The 23166-nt window shown below is 56.7% G+C and overlaps 1 protein-coding gene across 1 annotated transcript; it reads right to left on the reverse strand.

Annotated features, from left to right (window-relative positions):
• Nucleotides 1-4453: 4453 nt before the first annotated feature.
• Nucleotides 4454-20416, reverse strand: RAB17 (RAB17, member RAS oncogene family). The gene is made up of 6 exons (XM_010996336.3): nt 20191-20416; nt 13312-13471; nt 8611-8762; nt 7439-7564; nt 5568-5661; nt 4454-5317 (listed from the first exon to the last, which is right to left on the reverse strand). Exons 2-6 carry the CDS (start codon nt 13466-13468, stop codon nt 5205-5207), a joined length of 642 nt encoding a protein of 213 aa, XP_010994638.1. The 5' UTR covers nt 13469-13471; nt 20191-20416; the 3' UTR covers nt 4454-5204.
• Between the last annotated feature and the right edge of the window lie 2750 nt (nt 20417-23166).

The following is a 23166-nucleotide window of genomic DNA, read 5'->3' on the forward strand; positions in this document are numbered from 1 at the left end:
CCGCCCAGCTCATCCGGGAGTAACTCCGGGGTCTGTCCCGCAGCCCCCCTGCCCCTCCTCCAAGGGCTACTGTCCCTTCAACCCTAATAAAAGCTGCTGGCCTTGTTCACATGCGTCTGCGTGCTGATCAGGGGGGAAGTTAGCCTAGAGGACATTCAGGGCCCAGAAGCTGGAAGCTCCGTGACTTGCCCAAGGGTACCCAGCACGGAGTAAGGGGCCTGGGATGTCCTTGGTCACCTGCATCTGGTACCCTCCAGCCGACCTGAATGGCCACCCAGGCTGCACACTGCACAAGGTCACCGTGCAGGAGGCCCCAGGGGAGGGCAGCACAGCCTCTTAGCCCAACCTGCCTCCCTCTGCCTAGTCCTTTTCACCTCCCTGTTGGGACTCCAGGGAGAAAAAGAAGCGGGGGCTGCTGGTTTCCACTCAACAGGGGGGAGACTGGCACCTAGAGGACTTCATCCCACACCGCATCCCTTTGCCATCTGTCTGCCTCCGTGTCCTGTCTCAGATGGAACTCGCCGTGGTGTCAGGGAACACACTGTCTCCAACTGGGCGACTGAGCCAGCCCCTAACTTCTTCGAGCCCCAGGTCCCACATGTGAACCCAGGGGTGGTAACACCCACCTCATTCCCGAGCTCAGGGTGATGCAGCACCTGCACGCGGGCCAACCGGGACAGATGCTCCATGACCGTAAATTGCTCTCCCCAAGGCCCACCCGCAGTTCCGTGCTGGGGCAGTAGGAGCAGGAGCGGGGGGTGAGCAGGTTTAACTGGAGCTCAGGGCCCTCCAGTTCTCTGCCGGCACCCTGCCTGCAGGGTCTCAGGAGCCCGCCCTGACCACGGGACTCCTTCTGCCCATCCAAGCTCAGGAGGGCTCAGGACACAGAGCAAGCCCGCAGCACCCCAGGCCCCAGCTGTCCCTGCTCCACATCGAGGCAGGTGGATCCATGCTGGCTGGCCAGCTGGAGGAGGCAGAGCTGGTCCAGACCACGCAGACGGAGATGCTCCCAGGCTGCCCATCCCCCAGCCACAGGGAGGCCAGAGGGAGGGTGGAGGCCAGTCTCCTCCCTGGGGAGAACTCCTGCTGCATCGGCACCTCCTCGGGGGGCAGTGCGCACGTGGGGACAGGAGAGGGGCCAGGCCGGCTCTCCGGGGCGGGCAGGCGCTGGGCCAGGCCTGGAAGAGTGGCGAGCCCAGGAAAGCAGTTTGGAGGCCCTTCAAAAAGTTAAACATTAAAAAAAAAACGTTACACATGGGGCGGAGGGGAGGGTGCAGCTCAGTGGTAGGGCGTATGCCTAGCATGCATGAGGTCCTGGGCTCAGTCTCCAGTACCTCCATTTTTTAACAGAAAATTAAACATCAAGTTACCACGTGGCCCCAGCCACTCCTAAGCACACACCCCAGAGAACTGCGAACAGGTGTGCAAACAAATACTTGTACAAGAATGCTCACAGCAGCGCAGTTCACAACAGCCAAGAAGGTAGACACGACCCAAATATCCATCGGCAGACAAGTGGATACATAAAACGTGGTCCATCCGTTCAACGGGTTGTTGTTCAGCCATGAAAAGGAATGAAGTTCTTTCAAATGTTACCACGTGGACGAACCTTAAAAACATGATGCAAAGTGAAAGAAGCCGGACACCGAGGGTCCCCTAGTGTGAGGTTCCATTCATATGAAAGGTCCAGAATGGGCAGGTCTGCAGACACCGAAAGTAGGCTGGTGGTTGCCAGGGGCTGGGAGACGGGAGAGGGACTGCTTCGTGGGTACAGAGCTTCCTCTGGGGGATGAAAGGGTCTGTGAACTGGACTGAGGAGGTGGCTGTGCTGAGTGCCCTCCAATCGTCCACTTTAAACAAGAGAGTTCACAGCCCCGCGTTGGGTGCAGACATGGAAACATCGGTGTGGCCCACCACCCGGCGTGTGGTCGGTGCCCTGCCAGGAAAGCCCCAGGAAACAGGTATATCTGAGCCCCGAGAGACGGAGAGGTGGCAGATTCTAGGCTTCCTGCTTCTTACGATGGAAGTTTTCAAACACGCAAGAAACCCCATAAAGTATTATAACGACATTCTCACGCAGCCTCGGGTGCCACACCTACCCCCGCATCCACCTTCCCTCCCGCCCCCGCCACTGGGGAGTAAGGTGTAGGTGTTTCAGCACGTTTCTCCTCAAAGCAAAGGCGCTCTCCTACACAGCCACACAGTTACTATCATGCCAAAACCGCTTTGTGGTAATTTCCTATCAGCTCATGTTTAGTCCGCATTCAAAAATCCCCAAATATGGCCAGAAAATCTGTGTTGTCTTTTCCATTTTGTCTTGTTTTCTGGAAACCAGGCTCCCGTCGGAATTCAGGGCTGCAGCCAGTTGTTTCTCTTTAGACCCTGGTCGTCTCACTTCGTCATGACGCTGACTTTTACAAGAGCCCGAGGTGTTACCTTGCAGAGCGATCCCCTCCTGACTTGTCTGTCCCCCAGGGCACTGTTCCCAGGTCCTCCTGTGCCCGCGTTTCCTGTGCTCAGAGCGGGAGAGCGAGGGCAGGACTGGGTTTGGTTACCACTGAGGGCACACGTGCTCCGTGTCTGTCCCTTCGCATCGTATCTGACCGTGGCCTCAGGCCCCATCCTGCCGGGTGCTGAGTCTGACCCTGTGGTGGAGAGCATCTCTCGACTGTAAAAACCTCTGGGTTTCCCCATCTGCTCACTGCGGTCTGCAGGGTCCTGGGGCCCCAGGGCGGGAGCCTGTTTCTCAAGGAGCTCACAGCCAGTGATTTAAGCACTGCTGAATATGCTTGCTAGGACCAATGGCTACATCGTGGGTCGCACAATGGTGATTCTCGAATTCCTTCCACATTTATAAGCAGGATTTTTCTAAAGGAGACATTTCTTTTTCTTTTCCTTTTTTTTCTTTTTGTTCAACACCTTACAAATCATTTTTGGATGCTCAAATTGTCCTAAATTTGGCGACTGAGACCCCAAAAAAGAATAAATTTGAAAAAGAAAAGAAGGTGTCCCTGAGTCGGCGCTCTGCCAGGGGAGCTGGTCAAGGCACGTGCAGCAGAAACGGGGGGAGATGGGAAGCGTACGGTCACAGGCAGGGCAGCAGGGCTGCTCCCAGGTGCCGCGTATCCCCTCCTCTGTGCCTCTAGCCTCCACCACGAGCACACACGCGCATGCACACACATGCGCGCACACCCAGGTCGTGATGACGGATGGAGCAGCATCCCCGGCTGTGGGGAGGACACTGAGCTTGCAGACCGGCCTCCCCAGGACCACTTATCCTGAAGACTCCCTGCCAGGAAGGCCTGCCAACCCCACGGGCTCATCTCCCGCCACGCCCCACACCCCCCATCACTACCTCAGGGTCCAGGACAGGCTGTGATCAGGTGGGTGAAGGTGTCTGACACGGAGACGTCTGTAAACGTCTGTTGGTGTGGCGGAGGCTGTTTCTGGGAAAACCCGCCTTTTCTTTAAATCTCTGGGGAAAACGGCTTCTGTCTTCTCACAGGACACATATTTGCTGAGTGCCGGGCACAGACCAGACATTGTACCAGGCACAGGGACCCCGCAGGAGGAAGGACAGACAGAACCCCTGTCCTCACACGGAGCTCCCCCTTATCGGAACATTAGGCTCACCAGGAGGGCTCAGCAGATTTCACCAGGCCTCTGCCTGCTGCCTGCGGAGGCTCCCAGGTGATTCCAGCACACGGCTGAGCCCCCGCTGCCTGGTGAGGAGGAGGAGAGGGAGCCGCGCAGCCTCATCCGGAGGTGGGAGCCCACGCTCCAGGTCACAGCCGCCTCGCCCCATGTGCCACGTGCCAGACAGCAGTGAGTGCAAGACCGTGTTTTAGCAATACATTCTAGCCCAGTGATGGGAGAAAAACAATCAGATGCTTGGGCATCCTACAAATAAAATTATTTCCGCATTTCCTACTTCATCACCACTGCTTCAGAAGTTCCTCTGAAAGCCTAGTATCGTTCAGCAGAGCAGCTCTCAGGACGCAAAGACCAGGAGCCGTGGGGTTTGCCCTCAGAGGTGCTGGAGCGCCTTCTGGTGGCCGGAGGCCACCTCAGCCTCCTGCCGCCTTCAAAGTGGGTCCCGCCCTTTGGGAGGGGCGGGGTCGTGGGCGGGGGGGGGGGGGCGGTCCCCAGCCCTGCTACTGGGAGTGAGGGCTCAGAGAGCACAGGGACACAGCCTGACACAGCAGGGCCAGAGCAGCCACCTTTGAACGACCTTCACCTGGCCACCAGCTCACCTCCCAGAAGGGCCATTAGGGCCTCTCTGTAAAGGCCAGCAGTGAGGAGGTGAACACGTGTTGTGTCACCCCTAGAAAGATGTCCTGTGCCCACCTTCATCACAATCTGCTGCCTGAACCCCTCCGCATTATTTACTCCCCACGAGCCCTCCCGGAGGATGTGTGAGAACAGACCCCCACCTTCCAAACTCACCAAGGACCACAGAGTAGAAAGCAGTTTACTTTTTCGAGAAAAACCCCTAAGAAGTACAGCTGACACCTGGGGCTGAAAGTCCGAGTCCTCCCACCCACGGGGCGTTAGCATCACTTTATATTCTCCAGGGGGAGCAGAGACGGGAGGGGCCTGGCGCCCCCACCCCACCCCCAGCTGCCCTCCGTCTGGCACCACTCTTCCCCAGGGGACGTCACAGAGACCCGTGACAATGTGATCATTACTCTGCTTCTTCCTGGCACTGCCACCTCCCCCTGGGCCTGCTCCCTCCTCTCCCACCTCCTCCCCCACCTCCCAGGAGCAGGTGGGCCCCAGCCCCTGGGGTGATCGTCCACCCGCCCCAGTGAACAAAGTGTTTTTCTGACCCTGGTTCCACTCTGACCGTATCATTCCTCAGTGTCTGGTGGCCCGGCAGCTGAGGGGCCACATCCAGCAGGATCAGACGCACCTGCCTGTGCACCTGGGATTCGGTCAGTGATTGGTGTCTGGGGAGGTGGGGCCACACCCCTGAAGCCTTGTGACCCTGGACCCTCTCCTGAATGAGTCCCACCAGCTGTGGGAAGGGGTTACTCTAAGGGACGCCAGCTTCCGGAGCCTCCAGGCCTCAGGAGCAAGCCAGCGTCGACAGTGAGTCGGAATAACTACCCCCATTAATATGGAGCTGGCAGTGCTTGGCCTGAGGCCCGGGGGGCCCAGGCTGGGGGCTTCCTCCCCATGCCCCCAACCCCGGAGCGGCTGCGTCAGCGGGCACAGCACCCCGCCTGCCTCGAGGGCCTCTCGTTCAGAGCCAGCCGAGCATCTCCCTGCAGCGTCTGGCCTTGCTTCGTCTCTTCTCTCTGCAAAAGCTCTCGGGCTGTGAATGACAGGAGGAGGGGGCTGGGTTGGGAGAAAAGTGCCCCTGCCCAGCAAGTGCCCTGCACCCCTGGCATCCCCTGGGGACCCCACCCTCCCTGACATTTTCCCAGACCATGAAACACAGGCCCTTGATGCTTGGTCACTTTGCAGTCCCTGGGGACACCCTGCTGGGTCCCAGGATGCCAGAGATCCAGAGATAGTCCCCCCCGATGCCTGGCTCTGGGACAGGGAGGGGGCTGGTCACTCACCGACAGCATTGAAGACCTCGGTCACCTGGTGGTTCAGTTTGGCCGAGGTTTCCATGAACAGCAACCCCTTGTTCTCTGCAAACTCCTTCCCTTCCTGAGGGAAATAGCCCCGAAAGGCACTCATTAATTATAAAATTTTCCTAAGAACACTCAGATGCCTTCTAAGAGGAAGACCCAAGACAGACTGAGAAACAACTGCAACCAATAGAGAACCTCACTCCTCAGTTCTGTTACTGGGGCTCCTGGAGCAGGGGGCCAGGACCCGGGATCGGGGGGCCCAGGACCGGGGTGGGGGCCCAGGACCCGGGAGCGGGGGGCCCAGGACCCGGGAGGGGGGTCTCTCAAAGGCCAAACCTAGGAGCAGACTTCCCTGAACCAGGAAAAGGATGCTAGTGGGAAAACTGAACAAATCTGAACAAGATGTGTAGTTAATGGTGTTGCATGAAGGTCCATGTCCTGTTTGACGGTCATTCTGAACCTGGCTAAGGCGGCAACATTTGGGAAAGCTGGGAGAGGAGCAGGTCTTTGTACAATGTTCGTGACGGTTTTTGTAATTCTGAAATTATCTTAAGATGAAAAGCCAGAACATGAACCAGCCTTGCCGCTGCTCCAGCCGAGCGCCCTGCCGGTTCCTGGTGTCTGTGGCGCCCTGCCCTCCGCCCCCGCCCCCAGACCCCGCCCAGCTCAGTGGGAGCTCAGAATACAGAGGCCAGGGTGGGGTCCCCGGGCCCTGGGTCTACAGTCCAGGCCCCAGGGTGGCCCATTTCTGTGCAGTCTAGGCCACAGGGTCCCGCTCCCACTGGCAGGCCATCCTGGCCCAGAGCAGAGCTGAGTGGAGAGGAGGCCCCTCCCGCCCCTGAGCTGGGCCACCGGCCTCCCCGGGGGCTCCCTGTCCGGCTGGTCTCCCCGCTCAGCCTGACCCTGCTTCCACCTGTTCTTCCCCAGTCCCTCCCCAGTCCCCCGTCGGGTTCCCAACCCAGCGACTCAGCGCTGCCCCCGGAATAAAGCCCCCAAGCCCAACACCACCGCTGGGATCTCTGCCTCTGAGCACCAGCGCCTGCTCGGCACGGCCTCCTGGGCCAGCCGCTGCCTCCCTCCACCTCCTCAGGGAGCCCCACCCGGCCCGGCACCTCCCGCCCTCAGTGTCACCTCTCCCCGTCCCTTCATCTGCCCCTCCTCCCGGAGCCTTCCCTAAACCCACCCCCAACACCCTCCCATACACACACAGACACCACTCTAGCACAGCTCCTAAACATGCACACACTAATGCACACAGACACCACTCCACACACACACACACACACACACTCACACTAATGCACACAGACACCACTACACCCACACACGCTGATACACACAGACACCGCTCCGCACGCGCACTAGGAGCCCTTGCTCCTGCCCCGGGCTCCCAGCACTCTACATGCCTCTCCCATATTGCTGGTCCACTTACAGGAGACCTGCAGCTTTTTAGATTTCCTGCCCCTTGCTCATGTCCTAGCAAAGAAATTTGGATTCATTCCCACTTGCCCCTTCTGCAATAGTTTATTGAACACAGAGAAAAAGATCTGAAACTGCCATGACTCAAGGAGGGAGATGCTGGGCAGGGTCGTGGCTTTCTCAGGGGAGCCACCCCGCCAGGCTGCACCCCCACCGCCCCGCCAGTCCTGGGGGTGCTGCCGGCGTTGCTCCCAGCTCTCCCCACGCCTGGGCGCAACCACCTATCAGCCTGACCTTCCCAGGAGACCAGAAAGTTTCACCCAGAAGGGACACTAGGTGTGTGTGCGCGTGTGGGTGTGTGTGCAAGTGCGCACGTGTGTGTGGGGTCCCTCCCACCTCCCCGGCGGGGACAGAATGACGGTCTTCAGTCCCACCTCCAGCGTCACCTCCCGCTCTTTGCCGAGGTCCGTCTTGTTGCCGACCAGCATGATCACGACTTCTCCCGGGTGGAACTCCTCCTCCAGGTCCTTCAGCCACTGCTGCGCTTTGCAGAACGAATCCTAAACCAAGAAACCAGGAACATCAGTGGGGCACATCCCGGTGGTCTTCCTCAGCGCCCCGGGAGAGTCATGGCAGGTGTGGGTGGCCATCCTGTGCAATATGGCACCCGATCCAACTGGCCCACCAAGGGACCCAAGGGCTGCTGCACCCCTGGAGCTGGGCGGCCTGTCTCTGGCCTGGGGTGGTCTGGGCAGCTCCGTCCTCACCGGGCGGGGGGAGGCTGGGAGCTGCAGGCGGTTCCAGGTCAGACCTGGAGCCCAGGAGGCCTCTGTTCCTGGATGCCCTCAAGGACCACTTTGTAGGGGGCTGACTGGCATCCCAAACCCCGATCCTCACTGCAGTGCCCCCAGATCTATGAACGGGGCTTCTGCCCTGGGCCCCAAGCAGCCCGTCTGCTCCATAGTCAAGCTGACCCAGTCGGCCTGCTCTCAGCACTGCAGGGCCCCACTTGTGGTGCACACCTCCCTGATTCCACCAGCGTGGCCTGATTACCAGAACTCCCTTCCCTCCTGCTTACCTACCCACCCCTCCTCCCCTGCCCACCTACCCACCCCTCCTCCCCTGCCCACCCCAAAGGCCAGCCCTGCATCTCCCACCACCATCTCAGCTAAACCTTCCTGCAGGAAGTAGGGTGCCCCCCATCGACCCCCACAGGCCCCCGCCCTTCCCCGCTAGTGCTCCAAGTATCTGCCCACGCCTGTTTGGCATCAGCCCCGAAGATACTGTGTGTATCAGAGATGCAGCCGAGGGCTGTATCCTGTTTTCATAACATCCCCCTCAGCACCTCAGTGGGCACCCAAGGAATCATGACTGATGGAGGGTGATGCTCTGTTCGGGGTATTCTGGGAGGACAACCGAGGAGAACATACCCAGCATGCAGCAGAAGGAGGGGTTGTCACGGAGGACTTCCTGGAGGTGACTAACTTTCAGGGAAGGGTTCTCTACTGGTTGTCATGATTTTCACATCAAGGCCAGTCGCCCCCCAGGAGCACAGAAAGTGGACGCCTTGTGGAGGAGGGTGGGGACACGCGCTGGCGAGCCTCACCTTCCTAGTGACATCATACACCAAAAGCGCAGCGCTGGCGCCCCTGAAGTAGAGGTGGCAGACGCTGTGGTACTTCTCCTGGCCAGCTGTGTCCCAGATCTCAAAGTTTAGAGATGCAGCGCCCAAATCCACCACCTTGGTGAAGAACGCACCTGAAACAGAAGCCCAGAGGAGGCCTCCCTGGAGGGCGAGGTCTTCACCCACCTCAGCCTGGGCCAGCGCAAGCCCTGGGCTCAGCAAGCCAGCCAGAGGCAGCCAGCCCTGTGTCCTGTCACCACAGCGGGGAGGGCTGAGCACACACCTCATCTGGAAGGTGGACGTTTCTGGGAAAAGCACAGTGTTACGAGTAATTTGCTACAGACCTTTGTAGATTCTACAGAGCTTTTGGGTGGGAAAATAAACTCTCAGTGTCCTAACTCAAAATCCTCTGGACAATGGGTGGCATGGAAGGGGTCTCTGATAACCAAGGGTCCAATACGTCCCCGTGGGGGTCCAGAGATGCAGCTGGCACACTGATGGTCTCACCAGCTCATCCTCCAAACCCTCCCGGCCTCCTGCTACCTCCCAGCCTCATCCATACCTCACCCTGCTGACCCTCCATCGGCACTGACCTCTCTGCTTGGAACCTTCCTCCTCCCCATCCCTTCACGTCCCCTGAGGTCTCTGAGTGCCAGCCCAGGCCCCCGTCTCTTCCCCCCGAGCCTCCCTGTGCTGCTCACACACCCAGGGGCACAGGTAGATTTCTGTGTTCTCACCTGTCACCCCTGGGGACAATGAGCACCTGGAAGGCAGGGACTTCTATTCATTCATGTCTCAGCTTCAAAATGACACACAACAGAAGACCTACCCCAAAACCTTTCATTCGACATATTGGGCAATCCACCTTTCAGCTGAAGATTTTTTCTCCCTTAGCATAATTTTCCAAAGTGATGTGACTTTGAGATAGTTATTTAGTGACACCAAGATGTTCTGGCCACAGTGTGCAGGTATGTCATACACAGAACTGGACCAGGGACTGGGAGGGGGACAGAGGTGGGGCTTCAGGAAAAGCTGCGGCCCTGCCCACACCCCAGCTGGGGTGGAGCTTGTGGGGAGATTCTGGCAAACGCAGCTGCATGCTTAAAATTAAAACTTGCACTCCAAGGCCAGCGTGTGAGTGTCCTGGGACTGCCGGAGCAAATGACCCCAGACAGGGTGGCTTCAGATAGCAGAAATGGATTCTTTCAGTCCTGGCAGTCGAGGTCCAAAATCAAGGTGGACTCCTTGGCTCCAACCCAGAAAAGAGCCCGCATGAATTATCTCCCTTGTTCAGAAACCCACTGTCCGCATTTTTTACGTGTTCACAGCTGAAGCCACAAAGTGATTACAAAATAAACTTCCAAGAAATTCAAACAGACTTGGAGATTTTGCCTGAAATGATACTGGCAACAAGTTGGGGGCTGGGGGTGGGATCAGGCCACAAACCAGGACTTGTTCTAGAACAGGCTGGTAGACAAAATGCACTGGCACCTTTTCATCAGACTATAATCTGCAATGAGGCCACTGGGCTCACTGTCCCATCATGGCACACAGCAGGGCTCCCGCTCCTCTGGCCCCACTGCAGACATCCACGCAGGTGCCCCAGTGGTGGGGACACTTGGGGACACTTCCAGCCCCCGCTCCCAGCCTCTGGAAGCAGACATGCCCTCGACTTGGTGAGCTGAAGGAACCCCCGTGGGCAACAAATGACAAGAGAATTAACTGGGGGCTATTCTTCAATTTGCATTTTTTTGCCCCAAATTAAAGGGTGTCTCTACTCAATGTGAACTAAGGAAAGGTTGGCTTTTTTACCTTTTAATTTAAATAAATGGCTGATGGCACTCACTGGAGCCCTCTCTGCCACATTCATCTTTTTTGTAAAAGTCACAAGCTCCTCACTGGTTTAGGGGAACACGACGTGAGTGACTTCTCAGGGGCTTCAGCAAAGCTTCGCTCAGCAGGGGAGGGAGGTGGGGGTGACACTGAATACCTTTGGTGCCTCTCTGGCCCACACTAGGCCCAGCTGGTCCAAACTCATTTTGGCTTCCGCCAGCAAATACGCACACCAACACCAGATGTCACCATCCCTCCAAAGAAGTCCCTGAGACCGTGCAGGGCAGGGAACCGGCCAGCGCTCCCCCTGCCGTGGCCAGTCGGGATTCCAGGATGAGGGGCCGGGGGAAGCTCGGTGGGGTCTTCGGGAGCTCTGGATGGCCCCAGCGACCACTCCTTGGAGCTGCCCACCTCCATGACCCCTGCCAGGCCCTCTCCTGCAGCTGGGCTGGAAGCCTTTGGGGTGCTGGTGTGGCCAGGAGTTCAAGGGGACTCTGGTCTCCCCCAAGCAGACTGAGCCCCCAGGAGTCTGCACTCACTTCCACTCTGGCTATTTGGGGTACTCGAGTCTGTTGGTCACTGCGGCTCACAGCTATGGCTCCAACTTCCTCTGGATGGGCGGGGTCTGGCTGCAGGACCGCTGGACCATCCTGGCCTGAGCACTCTTCTGCAGAGCCACGCCCAGTGCTTGTGTAATCCTCCGCTGCGGCCCCCCCCACCGCACTCACCAACAGACCCAGACCCTCTGGAGGGTGCCCAGGGACCCCCGTGCCTCCCAAAGGCTGGAGGATCTTGCAACTGGCCTGCCCTGAAGGCAGCAGCACCTAGGACGAGCCAGGCCCTGGCCCCGCCCCTGCCCTCAGGGGTGTGGGGGTGGGTGTCTAAGGACGGGTGACAACCTTAAGTCACAGCACGCTGATCGTGACTTGACATCCTTCCATCAGCCTTTCACAGAGGGCCCCCCTCACCCCAGAGCAGGGCCTGTGCATCCTCGTTTCACAGACAGGAACATTCAGGTGAGAACCTAGGCCGTCCCCCCATTTGTTCGTTCAGCTCCTGTTTGCTGAGAACTCCCTGCCGGCCACACCGGACACGCACCCCCGCGGCGTCCTCCCCGCGGCCCCGGGGTGGGGGTGGTGAGCGCCCTCAGCCTCCCCCTGTGGCTCTGCTCACCCTCCGGAAAGCCAAGGCCGTCGTCGTGAGGACGCATCTGCCTTCAAAGGGCTTCTGTACAGCACGGACCACCCCCCTTAGATTAAAGGGACACTTGTCCCAGTTCCTCATTTGAAAACGGGGGATGTCTGCTTTTATAATAACATGATCATTATGATAGCATAATAATTAATAGACTCACGTAGCATATAATATATGAATATAATAAGTGAGTAATATTATTTTATTTATTTGTTTTCAGAATGTGATAATTATACTATCCACCTCCAAAGGCTCTAGTAACATCTCAAGTTGTACCCGGGGAGCTCAGGGGACCCGCGATGTGCTTGGGGGAGACCGTCATTCCCGCACGAGGCTGAGCTCCTGAAAGCAGGGGCTCACTCACCTCGCCGCCCCTGCACCGGGCTCAGCGGTGCACACAGTAGGTGCTCAATAAGGAGCTTGGTGGCTGACCGAATAAAGAAGCACTAAGCTCAGCCGCGGGCTTGTGGGCCACAGCACTGATCTAGTCTTCCCCCATCTCTGCATCCTCCCACCACGAGCCTGGAAGGCCAAAGTGGGAGCGGAGATTTAAGGCACCTGCCCCAGGCAGAGGTGGAGTCCTGGGGGATAAGCCTGGGCTGGCGGCGGGGTGCTGGCAGCAGGAGGCAGGGGGCGGGCGGCACACCCAGCTCTGCCCTCCAACCAAAGGAGCCCCCACCTAACCTGAGCCCCGGCTCTGCACCCTCCTGGCCTCACAGCACCCCTGAAGAGAGTGGGGTGACGTGGGCAGTCTGGGGAGGGTGACAGCTTGGTCCCCGACTTGCTGGAACTGGAGGAACCAGTGGAGGTGCCAGTGGGTGGGGGACAGGGCCCCCCGCCATCCACAAGCTGCCGCGCGCTGGGCCTACAGGCCTCCTGCCTGGGAAAGTTATCCAGCATGTCTGAGCGTCCCTTCCCTCTTCCCCAGCCCCCTGCAAGCACAGAAGGCCGGCACCCTCCCCTGGCTCCGCGTGGCTCTGTGCGCGAGGGGCCCCTTCCACCCACCACCCAGCCCCTCCTGGCAGGCCCGAGCCGGGCCTCCCTGGGCCCCTGAGCTGAGGCCGTGGCCCACAGTGAGCCCCATGCCCCTCTCCTCGGCCTCCCCACGCCCCCTGGAGCCCATCCCCTGGCCACCCGCTGCCTCAGGGTCTCTCGCAGACTCTGTAAGAGCAGGAGTCCCAAACTTTGGGGGGCAGGGACCCGTAGCAAATATTTTAGGCTTCAAGAGTCGTGCTGTTCCTGTTGCAACTGCACGGCGCTGCCCTTCCAGACTGAAAGCCACGGAGGACACACAGCTGGGAGGGAGAGGCCAGCTTGTCCGGGGGCTGAGTGGCAGAGCCTGGGGTGCTTCTCCTGGGCTCCCCACTCTGCCAGCACAATCCCTCACCCCACCCTCTGGGGCCAGAGACTCTGTCCCTGCCCCTCCACCCCTCCGCGGACTCCAGCCGAGCCGACACCTGGCTGTGCTCTGGGTTCCGTGTGTGACTGACCGAGGTGGACCTCGTTTCATCCCTGAATGTGCCAGGCCCTGCACGCGGTCCCGGGAGCACGTGGGAAACTCCCCGGTGGGCTTGTCCCCATGCACCCCATGCCTGGGTCAGCGGCCCCGGCTTCTTCCCCGGAGACGAATGAAGGATGCCCTGTCCCGTCACTTACATCCCACGGTGGGCAGGATACTCTTGAAGTCATTCTTCACATACCGGAGAGCCAAGCTGGACTTGCCCACAGAGTCAGTGCCCAGGAGAACCAGCTTGAAGACGCAGGGCTGGCCAGGGGCAGCCCCAGGGCAGGAGGCCCCGTCCACCTGCGCCATGCCCTGCAGAGACAGCAGGGGAAGGTTGAGTGTCTGAAGCCAAATAACCTTAGCAAGTTCACCCCCGGGACGCTGCTGCCCTGGCTGGATGCAGACGGCCTGGAACAGAATGCAGCTCCAAGTCAGAGGCACCTGGCTTGACATCCCGGGTCCACTCTGCACCCCATCTCCCCAAGTGGAATCTCCCCACATGAACAATAGCCGTGACGTAGGCCTGCTGTGAGGTGCTAGGCGCGGACGGCATGTCCGCAGTGCCCGGCGGGGGCCAGTGGGTCAGGCACCGCTTCAAACCCTGAAGAGGAATGACTGTGCGCTCGTCATCATGCTGGCTTACTGACCTCCTGTAACCGAGCAGGACCCCATGGGGCCATCCTGGGACAGACCCCCCACCTACCCCCCATCCTGCGCCTACCTCTTGTCTGGAGAAAAGCTTTAGTCTCCTAGGTCCCCTGAGTTCCAAAGAGTGCATGTAATCAGAAAAGTGAGAAAACACAGAAAGAAAGGAGAACGTCATGCAAAACAGAGTAATAATCGTTTAGCTGTTAAAGAAAGTCAAGGACCTTATTTCCTCCTCAAGTTCACTAGATAATATCCCGAGCCATGTCCTTCGAGCGGAGCCGTTTTGCTGAAACCCCCACCAGGTGGGAGAAGTTAACTGTGTGCTGCCCACAAGCCGGAGACCCCAGACCTGCGGGAACCGGAAGGTTGATGGCGCTGACTCCCCATGACCTCACGTCCATGAGATGATCAGAAGAATGTCCGTGAGCTGATCACACCCCACAGCCCCTCCCCCCAACCCTGTCTTTAAAAGCCTTTCCCGGAAAGCCGTCAGGGAGTTTGGGCCCTTTAAGCACCAGCGGCCTGGACTGCTTGCTGGGTGCCTGCAGTAAACTTCGCACTTTCCTTCCCCACAGCCTGGTGTCACAGGTTGGCTTTACTGCGCGCGGGCAAGCGGACCCGAGTGTAGTTCAGTAACGCTTCCATCCCTTCCCTCTTTTGAAGGATGTGTGACTTACTCTGAAACGTGTCTGAAACACCTGAAAGGTACAGTGCCCTCTCCACAGTGGTTCATGGATTAAAGCTGGTGTTTCAAAACTATCTATCTACAAAAGAGGTTGGTGTTTCAAGGATCTCAAAACATGTTAGTCCTTCCCTCTGCATCTAAAGCCGCAGAACCCACAGCGATAAGCCCTGGAGCAAAGCAGCTCTGTGATCAAAATTAATGTGGGCAAACCCCGCAGGTTTTTTCACTATAGGAAATTTCAGGCACAAACCACGACAAGGATGGCGGTCATTCTGGTGGAACTCGTGTCTCCATCAGCCGCCTCCACAAGCACCAGCTGTGGCCAATCCTGCTTCATTCACAGCCCCGAACCTCCCTCACACGCAAGGTTAGTTTGAAGGAAATCCCAGACATCCTATTATTTCTCCTGCTAATCTCAGTATATAGACATGGGGGGGAGTTTGCTTTAAAAAAAATGGCTTTTATTACATGAGATGTGTAAAATAGTCAAATTCATAGAAACAGAAAGAAGAATAGTGGTGGCCAGCAGCTAGAAGGGAGGGCAGAATTGGGAGCTGTGGTCTGATGGGTGTAGTTACAGCTTTGCAGGAGGAGAAAGTTCTGAAGAATGGCTGCACACAGTGCGAATACACTTAAAACTACTATATTGTACACTTACAAGTGGTTATGATGATTTTTAAAAATCACTTCTCGGACAGCTCTAGACTTCAAGGCATAAAGCTTTCTTGCATGACCAAAAATAAACATAGAAGTGGCTTTTATAATAGAATCTTCAAACTATTCAGAGGTGAGCCACCAAGTTTTACAGGCTACTTTTTTTTTTTTTGCTATGAGTAAGTTATACGTGTGTTCTTTTATTCACAATGTATTTGTTGAAGAAATCAGGTGGTCCTGTAGTCTCTGGATTTTGCTGATTGTGTTCCTATGTTGTTATTGAATGTGTTCCTGCAAACTCCGTGTTTTCTGTAGCTTGGTGGCTCAGAACAGAAATCTGGTCACATACAGGCTATCTTCCGGCAAGAATGTTTCGTGAGTGTGGCGCGAATTTCCTCGGGAGGCAAATAACGTCCAGCGGCCTCTTTGTGGCGTCAGCAGTCATGGGCGACCACGTCCACTCTTTCATTTGGGGGCTGCAAGATGGTGGCATTCTACTGTTATCACTTCATCTATTATCTGGATTGCTTCTAGAAAGAAGAACTTCCCCTGAAAAATATCCAAACCCAGTTCAGAGGCAGCCGGTCCAGTGGCCGCCTCTCCCTCCTCATGGTGGCAGGTGGACTGGAGGAAGGGGAGGGATTCTGAAGAGGAGAGAGAGCAGGAGGGAGCAGACCCCGTCCCCTCTCCGCCCCGCAGCGAGCAGCCAGGCCACACACTGGTCGGGGCTGCCCTGCAGCGACACAAGGAAGAGGACCGAGTTTGGGATCAAATTCTCAAAAAAACAGGACTGAGTCTGCGATGCCGACAAGACTTCTTTCTTCTTCTTCTTCTTTTTTTAATTTTTGAGGGAAGGTGGAATTAAGTTTGTTTGTTTGTTTATGGAGATACTATGGAGTGAACCCAGGACCTCGTGCATGCTAAGCACACACTCCACCACTGAGTTACATCCTCCCCACCAAGGACTGGAAAGGGACTACGGTCACAGGGTCTGGTGGAGAAGGGCTCACAGGCCCACCCGCTCCCAGGGGAAAGGACACAGCAGAGCCACGGGGTTACTGAGAAGCATGTCTGAACTCCCATCTTCAAGGAGGTACTCCAGAGTTTCAACCACCATCAGCGATGATGCTTTGTGGTGTCATGTCTGCTGTCCTGCCTGGGTACCCTGCAACGTCTGCACCCCACAGCCCCGCGGCCGCCCCGGGCCGGGGGAGCGGGCTCTGCAGGGGCCAGTCCGCTCCCCAGAACCCACCACCCCTGCAAGAACTCGAAGCAGTCCTTCCACAGATTTCTGACCCACTGGTAGAAATTAAACTCAAAGGCAAAGTAAAATGAACTCCAGGAACAGATGTGGGAGCACCTGAAGTTGCTGGCCCCCCAGGAATAAAACCGCAGCCTGTGATCCAGCATTGCAGGCCAAGCGGCAAATCAGAGTCCAGGGTCTGGTTGAAGCCCTGGGAAAGATAACAAAGGGACATCGGCTCAAGGTTCAGACTTGGCTGCAGCTGCTTATCTGTCAACTCCCCCCGCAAATTACCCGGGGAATCTGCCTTACAGTAAAGTTGCCCCATCTGTTCTCCCCTCGCTGTTCAAGCCGATGCCAATCCCTCCCTGTCACAGCCTGTCTGGTCTCGCAGCTGCCACCCTTACCCCCAGTCGTGTGTCCAGTCCCCAAAAATAGCAGCTAATAAAACAAAGTCCCTGCCAGCCTGGGGCCTACAGCTCCCTGCTCCTCTTCTTGACTGAAATGATCTCAGTTTCTCCCTCGACCTGACCTCGTAGAATTTTTTTTTTAATGGTTTCTCTCTCTCACTGGGATGTAATGAGGTTTAATTTATATAACTATTGTATTCCTTTCTCTCTCTCTCTCTCTCTCTCTCTCTCTGTCTCTCTCTCTCTCTCTCTCTCTCTCTCTCTCTCTCTCGGCTGTGAACTATCACAAATGCACGGATAGTATTCATTGAGCATACAGTAGGTGCTCAATAAATAGCTCATGCGTGAACATAGGGATGACTTAGCCAGAAGCCACAAGTAGACAGACATGCTATTTCCACCACATCATTTGTTTGCACAGCCAGGAAAACCCCAGGCAGCTTGTCTGACAGTGGGCTGCGGTCTCTGCAGGAAGAGCAGACGAAATCAACTCTACTTCATAAAAAAAAATAAAAACTTTTAAAAAGAGAGAGAGGAAGGGCCTGTAGCAGGCGCTGAGAACAGCGTCGTCCAGGCAGCTCAGCCGAGGGGCCGAGAAAGGCAGGCTGCTCGCTGCACGGCGCGCCGCACGGGCGCACCGCGGCGGCCGCTGGGACGGCACGCAGGACCCTGACCGGCGGAAAACGGCTCTGCCTCCTTGAACAGGCCGGCCGACTAACCAGGCCCGGAGCTGCTTTTCAGAGCCGGCGCGGCACGGGTGCAGGACGGGAACCCACGTCTCCGCGCTGACCCCGAACCAAGACTCTTCGATCTACGGCACTCAGAGAATAGCGATGCCACCACCAGAGCCCTTTACGAAGCGAGAGGGCCCTCAGCAAGGACAGCTGCTTGCAGCAGCACTCGCGTGGGCTGCCTGGAGACCAACCAGTCTGCTTCCACGACCGCAGGTCCCTGAAGCCCCTGACTCTGCCGAGCCCCGGGCGGGGGCGGGGGGGGGGGGTGTCGCTTCCAGAGCCCTGCCTCTGGCCTTACTGCCGGGAAACCGCGTGGTGAGGGTTTTGCTTTTCTCAAAAGCCTGTGCCCGAGTGTTGGCCTCTATGCCTGTCAGGCGGTGATCCCTCACCGGCGACAGACACGTCAGGGGAGGGGGGACAGAGGCCAGCGGGCAGCCCCTCCAGGGAGGAGCAGGGTGGGCTCGCGCCCTGCACACCGCCTTCTGCTGAAGCCGAGCGGCTTTCCTGAGAGCAGGCCGCCGTCCTGGCCACACCAGATGCCCCGGGCAGAGCGTCACTTCAGCCGCGTGCAGAGGCCGCAGGACGCCCGCGCGACATGGAGAACGCGGGTGCAGCGGGCCTGCCCCGGGGCCGGAGGACGGTCAGCGCAGCGGCAAACGCCCGCTTACACGGCGCGCTCGTTTGTGGCCGGACACCGAGAAACGGGGCAGAGCGGGGGCGAGCGGGGCTGGGCGCGGGCGGGGCTGCGGGGCTGCGGGGGACGCGGAGGGGCGGCACCTGCGGAAGCGCGCGAACCTCAGCTGTAGGAGCAGCAAGTCCTGGGGGCCTGGCGCGCAGCGCGGCGAGTAGAGCCAACAGTGCGTGTCACACGCTGGAAGAAGGCTGAGAGGGCAGATCTTCAATGTTCTCACCACAAAAAGAAATGGTAATTATGTGACGTCGTGGGGTGTTAGCTTAGCCCTGGGGGTTATCACTGTGCAATATGTAATTGCATCAAATCAACATGTACTATGCCTTAAGCTTGCACAATGTTATAGGTCAATTATATCGCAAGAAAGCTGGAGGAAAGGAACTTTTAAGAATGGAATTCCCGAACCTTCTCTGCCACCCCAGGTCGATACCTTGTTTCTGGCTGGAAATACTTAAGGTGCCTGCTTAGAAGCAGATAGTCCACTGATTTTTGCTATAATTTTACATAAAGAGACAGTTCTACCACACGTAAAGCAGCGCGTTCTCAGGAGTTTAAAGATACGCCTTCAACTGTGCTCTGCTATTCATGTGCACAATTAATAAAACACTTAAGTCAAGAAAATCTTGAGCCCAAAATGTGTCTGAATTAACCAAAATAGGCAGAGTATGAATGAACGTACCATTACTATGATACCACACACAGGTGACTTATCCCTTTGACAATGACACATCTCTTGGTCTAAAATATTATTTTGTGGTAAATACAAACACATCATTGCCCATATGAAAAAAAATGAAGTTACCCATAATCCTACATCCTTAATAAAATGAGGGATGGTTTTTTGCCTCCTTACTTCTAGTTTTTTCCTAAGAATCTTAAAAACAAACCAACCATAGTTTTAACATAAAATTATGCATCCTACATTAAAATAAAACTTCACATATCTCGAGGGCATTTCTCCACCTTGTTCTATACGTTATAGATGTTTTCACCATCTGCAGGTGTGATGACCACACGACATTCCTACAACTATTCCAGTTTGCTGGGCTGTTTCTCTATCACTGGATATTCACTTGGCTTTAATTTTCTTTCCTGTAATAAGTAAGCCTGCAGGAAGCATTTCCGTATATAATTTTGTGTGTGATTACATGTTGTAAGCTTTTGATCATCAGAGGTTGGAGCCCTCTGTTCAGAGAGAAAATTGAAAGTGTGACTTTTGACCTAGCCTCTAGCATTTCATCCAGCTGGGATTATTAAAGTCTCTCTCGACACAGAAATGTTCTCAGGAACGCCACGTTTGTGCTGAGGACCAGTAGGGACACCCACTCCAGCATTTTGGGTTGGCGCTTTCCATGTCTTCCTGGCCCACCACCTCCACCAGAGGAAAAGGGAAGGACTGCAAATCCAAACCAGCCTTCTTGGGAGAGGGGCCACTCCAGGCACAGGTCTGGTGAGCCGGATCTGTGGCCGCAGGTCCTCAGTGTGCCCTCCCGACCCAGGCAGGTGAAAACAGCGGGATTTCCCTGCGGCTGTTCACTCTGAGGGCAGTCTGATTCCTTGAGCAGCGTGAGTCATTTGAAATGGATTCCTGTAAGGGCTCCTGTTCATTACCAGCCACTACATTCAAGCCCTTTAACTGGAATTTTCCCAGAGGTCACTATTTAAGTAGGAATCACCTTCCGAACTGACCCAGCAAGCCGTCCGGGACAAACAGGACACCTCTAGCGTTCAGGAGAACACACTCCTCACCCCTCCCTTTGCCCTTTCGATTATGTGCACGGGGGCTCACGCACAGACACACAGAGACACAAACATTGGCACACACATGACACGCAGATACACTCACACACACACGCACACAAAGACAAATGGACACAGATTGACCCACAGATACAGACACACATAGACATTCACACACAGACACAGACACTCAGCAAAGTGTCCCGAAGTCTAAACAATAACTCACGTGCTCCCCAGGCCTGGTCACTTCCAGCGAGCCTGACAGCCTGTCATCACCGGGTCCTGCAGGGCCCCTACCTGCACCCCCTTCTCCCCATTTCTGGCCAGGGAACAGGGCTGCTCCCTCAACAGGCGGGCTGGGGCGTGGCCTTGGGGACAGGCAGGGGCTCTGTTCCAACAGAAAACAGGTAAGAAGCAGCAGCCTCTGGCCAAGGCAGTGCCCTGCCCCCTCCTCCAAGGTCAGGCCCCCTCCCGCCCCAGGAGGCTCCCTGGGCAAGGTCCACCACAGTCATGTGGTTGCTGGGGCAGGGCGGGAGGCTGGACCTGAGAGCAGGAGCCACAGCGGCACCTGGGCACCTGGCGGAAGTCACGTTCCTGTCGGGTCACCCGACTCCAGCTGAATTTCTGTTTTGTTACAGGTCTCATTTCAGTGCTGAAGGTCTCCCTCCGCTCCCTCCTCTGGCTGTGGGGATCTTTGTGGCATTTGAAACTAGCTGCCCAGAAGAGAAGGAAGTATGTTGGTCAAATGAATTTGTTCCTGCCACAAGCAGCTGGGAGCCAGCTCTGGTGGGGCCCTGTGCCGGGAACCAGAGGCCAGCCAGGGGGCCAGTCCTGGGGCCAGAGGACGGGGCCCTGGCTGGATGCCCCGGAAGGCCGCATTTCCTGCTCCCAGCTTTGTCTCCCTGCAACTGACCACACCTGCGCGGGGGTGGGAGGGTCTGGGAGCAAGACCGGGGGCAGGGGACATCCTCCTCGGCCTCCCAAGTTCTTCACACGACTCCACTCATGGAATTTCCTGCCTCAGCAATGATGGAATAGCCTCTAAGATTTTGAGTCTCCAAGCACTGGGTTGGGGCAGGCTGGATGCTGAGAAAGGCGGAGATTTGTTAGCCACGAATCTGTCTGCAGACAGTGTGTGGGAAGCTAGCTGTCCTCACAGCTCACCTTAACTTCAGCGTGGGCTCCCACCCCGCCAGGCTGCTGGGAGACACGCTCCATCATCTTGGTGGTTCCCCCACGCCCTGCAGTCCTGTGTCAGAGGGGCCATCTGTCAGTGCGTAACAACCACCAACACAGAGGCTTACAACACACGTATATTCTCTCCCGGCTTCTGTGGGTCAGGTGTCTGGGCACAGCCTCCTGGGTCCTCTGCTCAGGGACTCCCAAGGCTGCAGTCAAAGTGTCAGCTGGCTGCATCCTTTCTGGAGTCTGAGGTCCACTCTAAACTCATGTCATTCTTGTTTGAATCCAGTGCTTCGCTGTTGTAGGACAGAGGTCCCGTTTTGCTGCTGGCTGCCAGTTGGGGGCCACTCTCAGCTCTTAGAGGGCCCCCAGACCCTCTCACCCAGGGCAGCTTGCTTCCTCAAAGCCATCGGGAGAGTCTCTCTGACTTCTAGACCCACATTCACGATGCTCGCCTGATTAGGTCAGGCCCACCAGGCACTATCTCCCTTTTGTTAACTCAGAGTTGGCTGATGAGGGACCTTAGTTAAAATCCCTTGACTTTTGCCTTATAATGTAACCTAACCTCAAGAGTGACATCCATACTTTCCATGGCCCTGGGCACACTCTAGGGGAGGGGATTATACAGGGTGTGGGCACCTGGGGTGAGAACCCTGGGAGCCGTCTAGAATCCTGCCTGCCTCAGTACCTGAGCTGAGCCAAAGCACACATGCTCCCTCCCCCCAACCAGGCGACAAGGCGTGAGAGCTGCCACATTAGCTCATCACTGGAGGAAGCCTGGGAACCACCCCCAGGGCAGGACTCAGGCCAGCCCCAACCCTCCCTCACCTCAAAAGGCCCGGGGACACCAGGAAAGGCTACAACTCAGACCCTCAGTTGGGCCTGGGGGCTGATCACTTCTGTCGTCCTAGGGGCACCCTGCACAGCCTGTAATTTGAGTGGGTCCTTTCCTGAAACCTGTGGGCTCCTCCCAGATACCTCGGCAAGTCACCCCCCCCCAACACTTGTTTCCTCACCTCTAAGGTACCCAGGTTGGGCCAGATGGCCCCAGGCCTCATTTCACCTCTGGCCTCTGTGATTCGATCTCACCACACAGAGAGCTGTCCACAGGAGATGGAAGCCTGGGGCACTCACGCTTATATCAGAAGGTGCCTTCCTGTGTGGCTGTGCGGGGTCAGGCCTGGGCACAAACCAACCCTCTGGTGGGGAGGACGGGGACCGAGAACATGGACCTGCTGACCTCTGACCCCACTGAGACGTGCACACCAGAGTCATCACTGCCTGTAGCGGAAATTAGTCAAAGATGTACACAATTACTTATGTGGCCATAATTAATATCATTTCTATATGGCGGTACCAACTTTTAACTTTCTCCCTAGGCATTTTATCAACGTTCCTATATTGGCATTAACAAGGAGAATTTCCCGCATGCCGGTTAATTAGGCCCCAGGTGCAGGCACACCCGCTCACAGGCAAAAAGAATGCAAAGGCACAGAATTTGGGAGCTGAAAGGGCCAGTGGCTGGAGAGCTCGGCAACAGAAGGGTCACCAACTAACTTCCAGCCTCTGCTCAGATATCTGCGGTGGATTCCAGATTCTAGGATGCGAAATCCTGAGGCAGCTCAAATATCAGTCTTCGGTAACTTCTTGCCCATTTGTCCTCCTGGGGTCAACTGGTGAACACCTGACCTACTGCTGCATAAACATTTCTGAGATTTTTTGAAGCCTTTATCAGGGCTTGTAGCAAACACTGCCAACTGCCCGCCCACGCCCTTGCTCCCTGTGCAGAGACCCCTGTGCGCTCGGATTGTTAACACAGCTCTCAGGTGGATGAGCCCAGGGACCCCGCACTGGGGGCTTGTGGGGGAGAAGTGCCCCCCTTCCTCCTTGGGGCTTCCTTGCAGAGATGAAGTTAAGGATCCAACTCATAGTGTAATATCGGAGATGCAGATCTTCCAGAATGTTCTTATCTCCTAAAAGCCTTGGAGATAAGCAGGAATGACCACCAGTCCTGCCTTGA

Source organism: Camelus dromedarius, chromosome 4 (assembly GCF_036321535.1).
Source record: "Camelus dromedarius isolate mCamDro1 chromosome 4, mCamDro1.pat, whole genome shotgun sequence".
In the NCBI taxonomy this organism is placed as follows: domain Eukaryota; kingdom Metazoa; phylum Chordata; class Mammalia; order Artiodactyla; family Camelidae; genus Camelus; species Camelus dromedarius.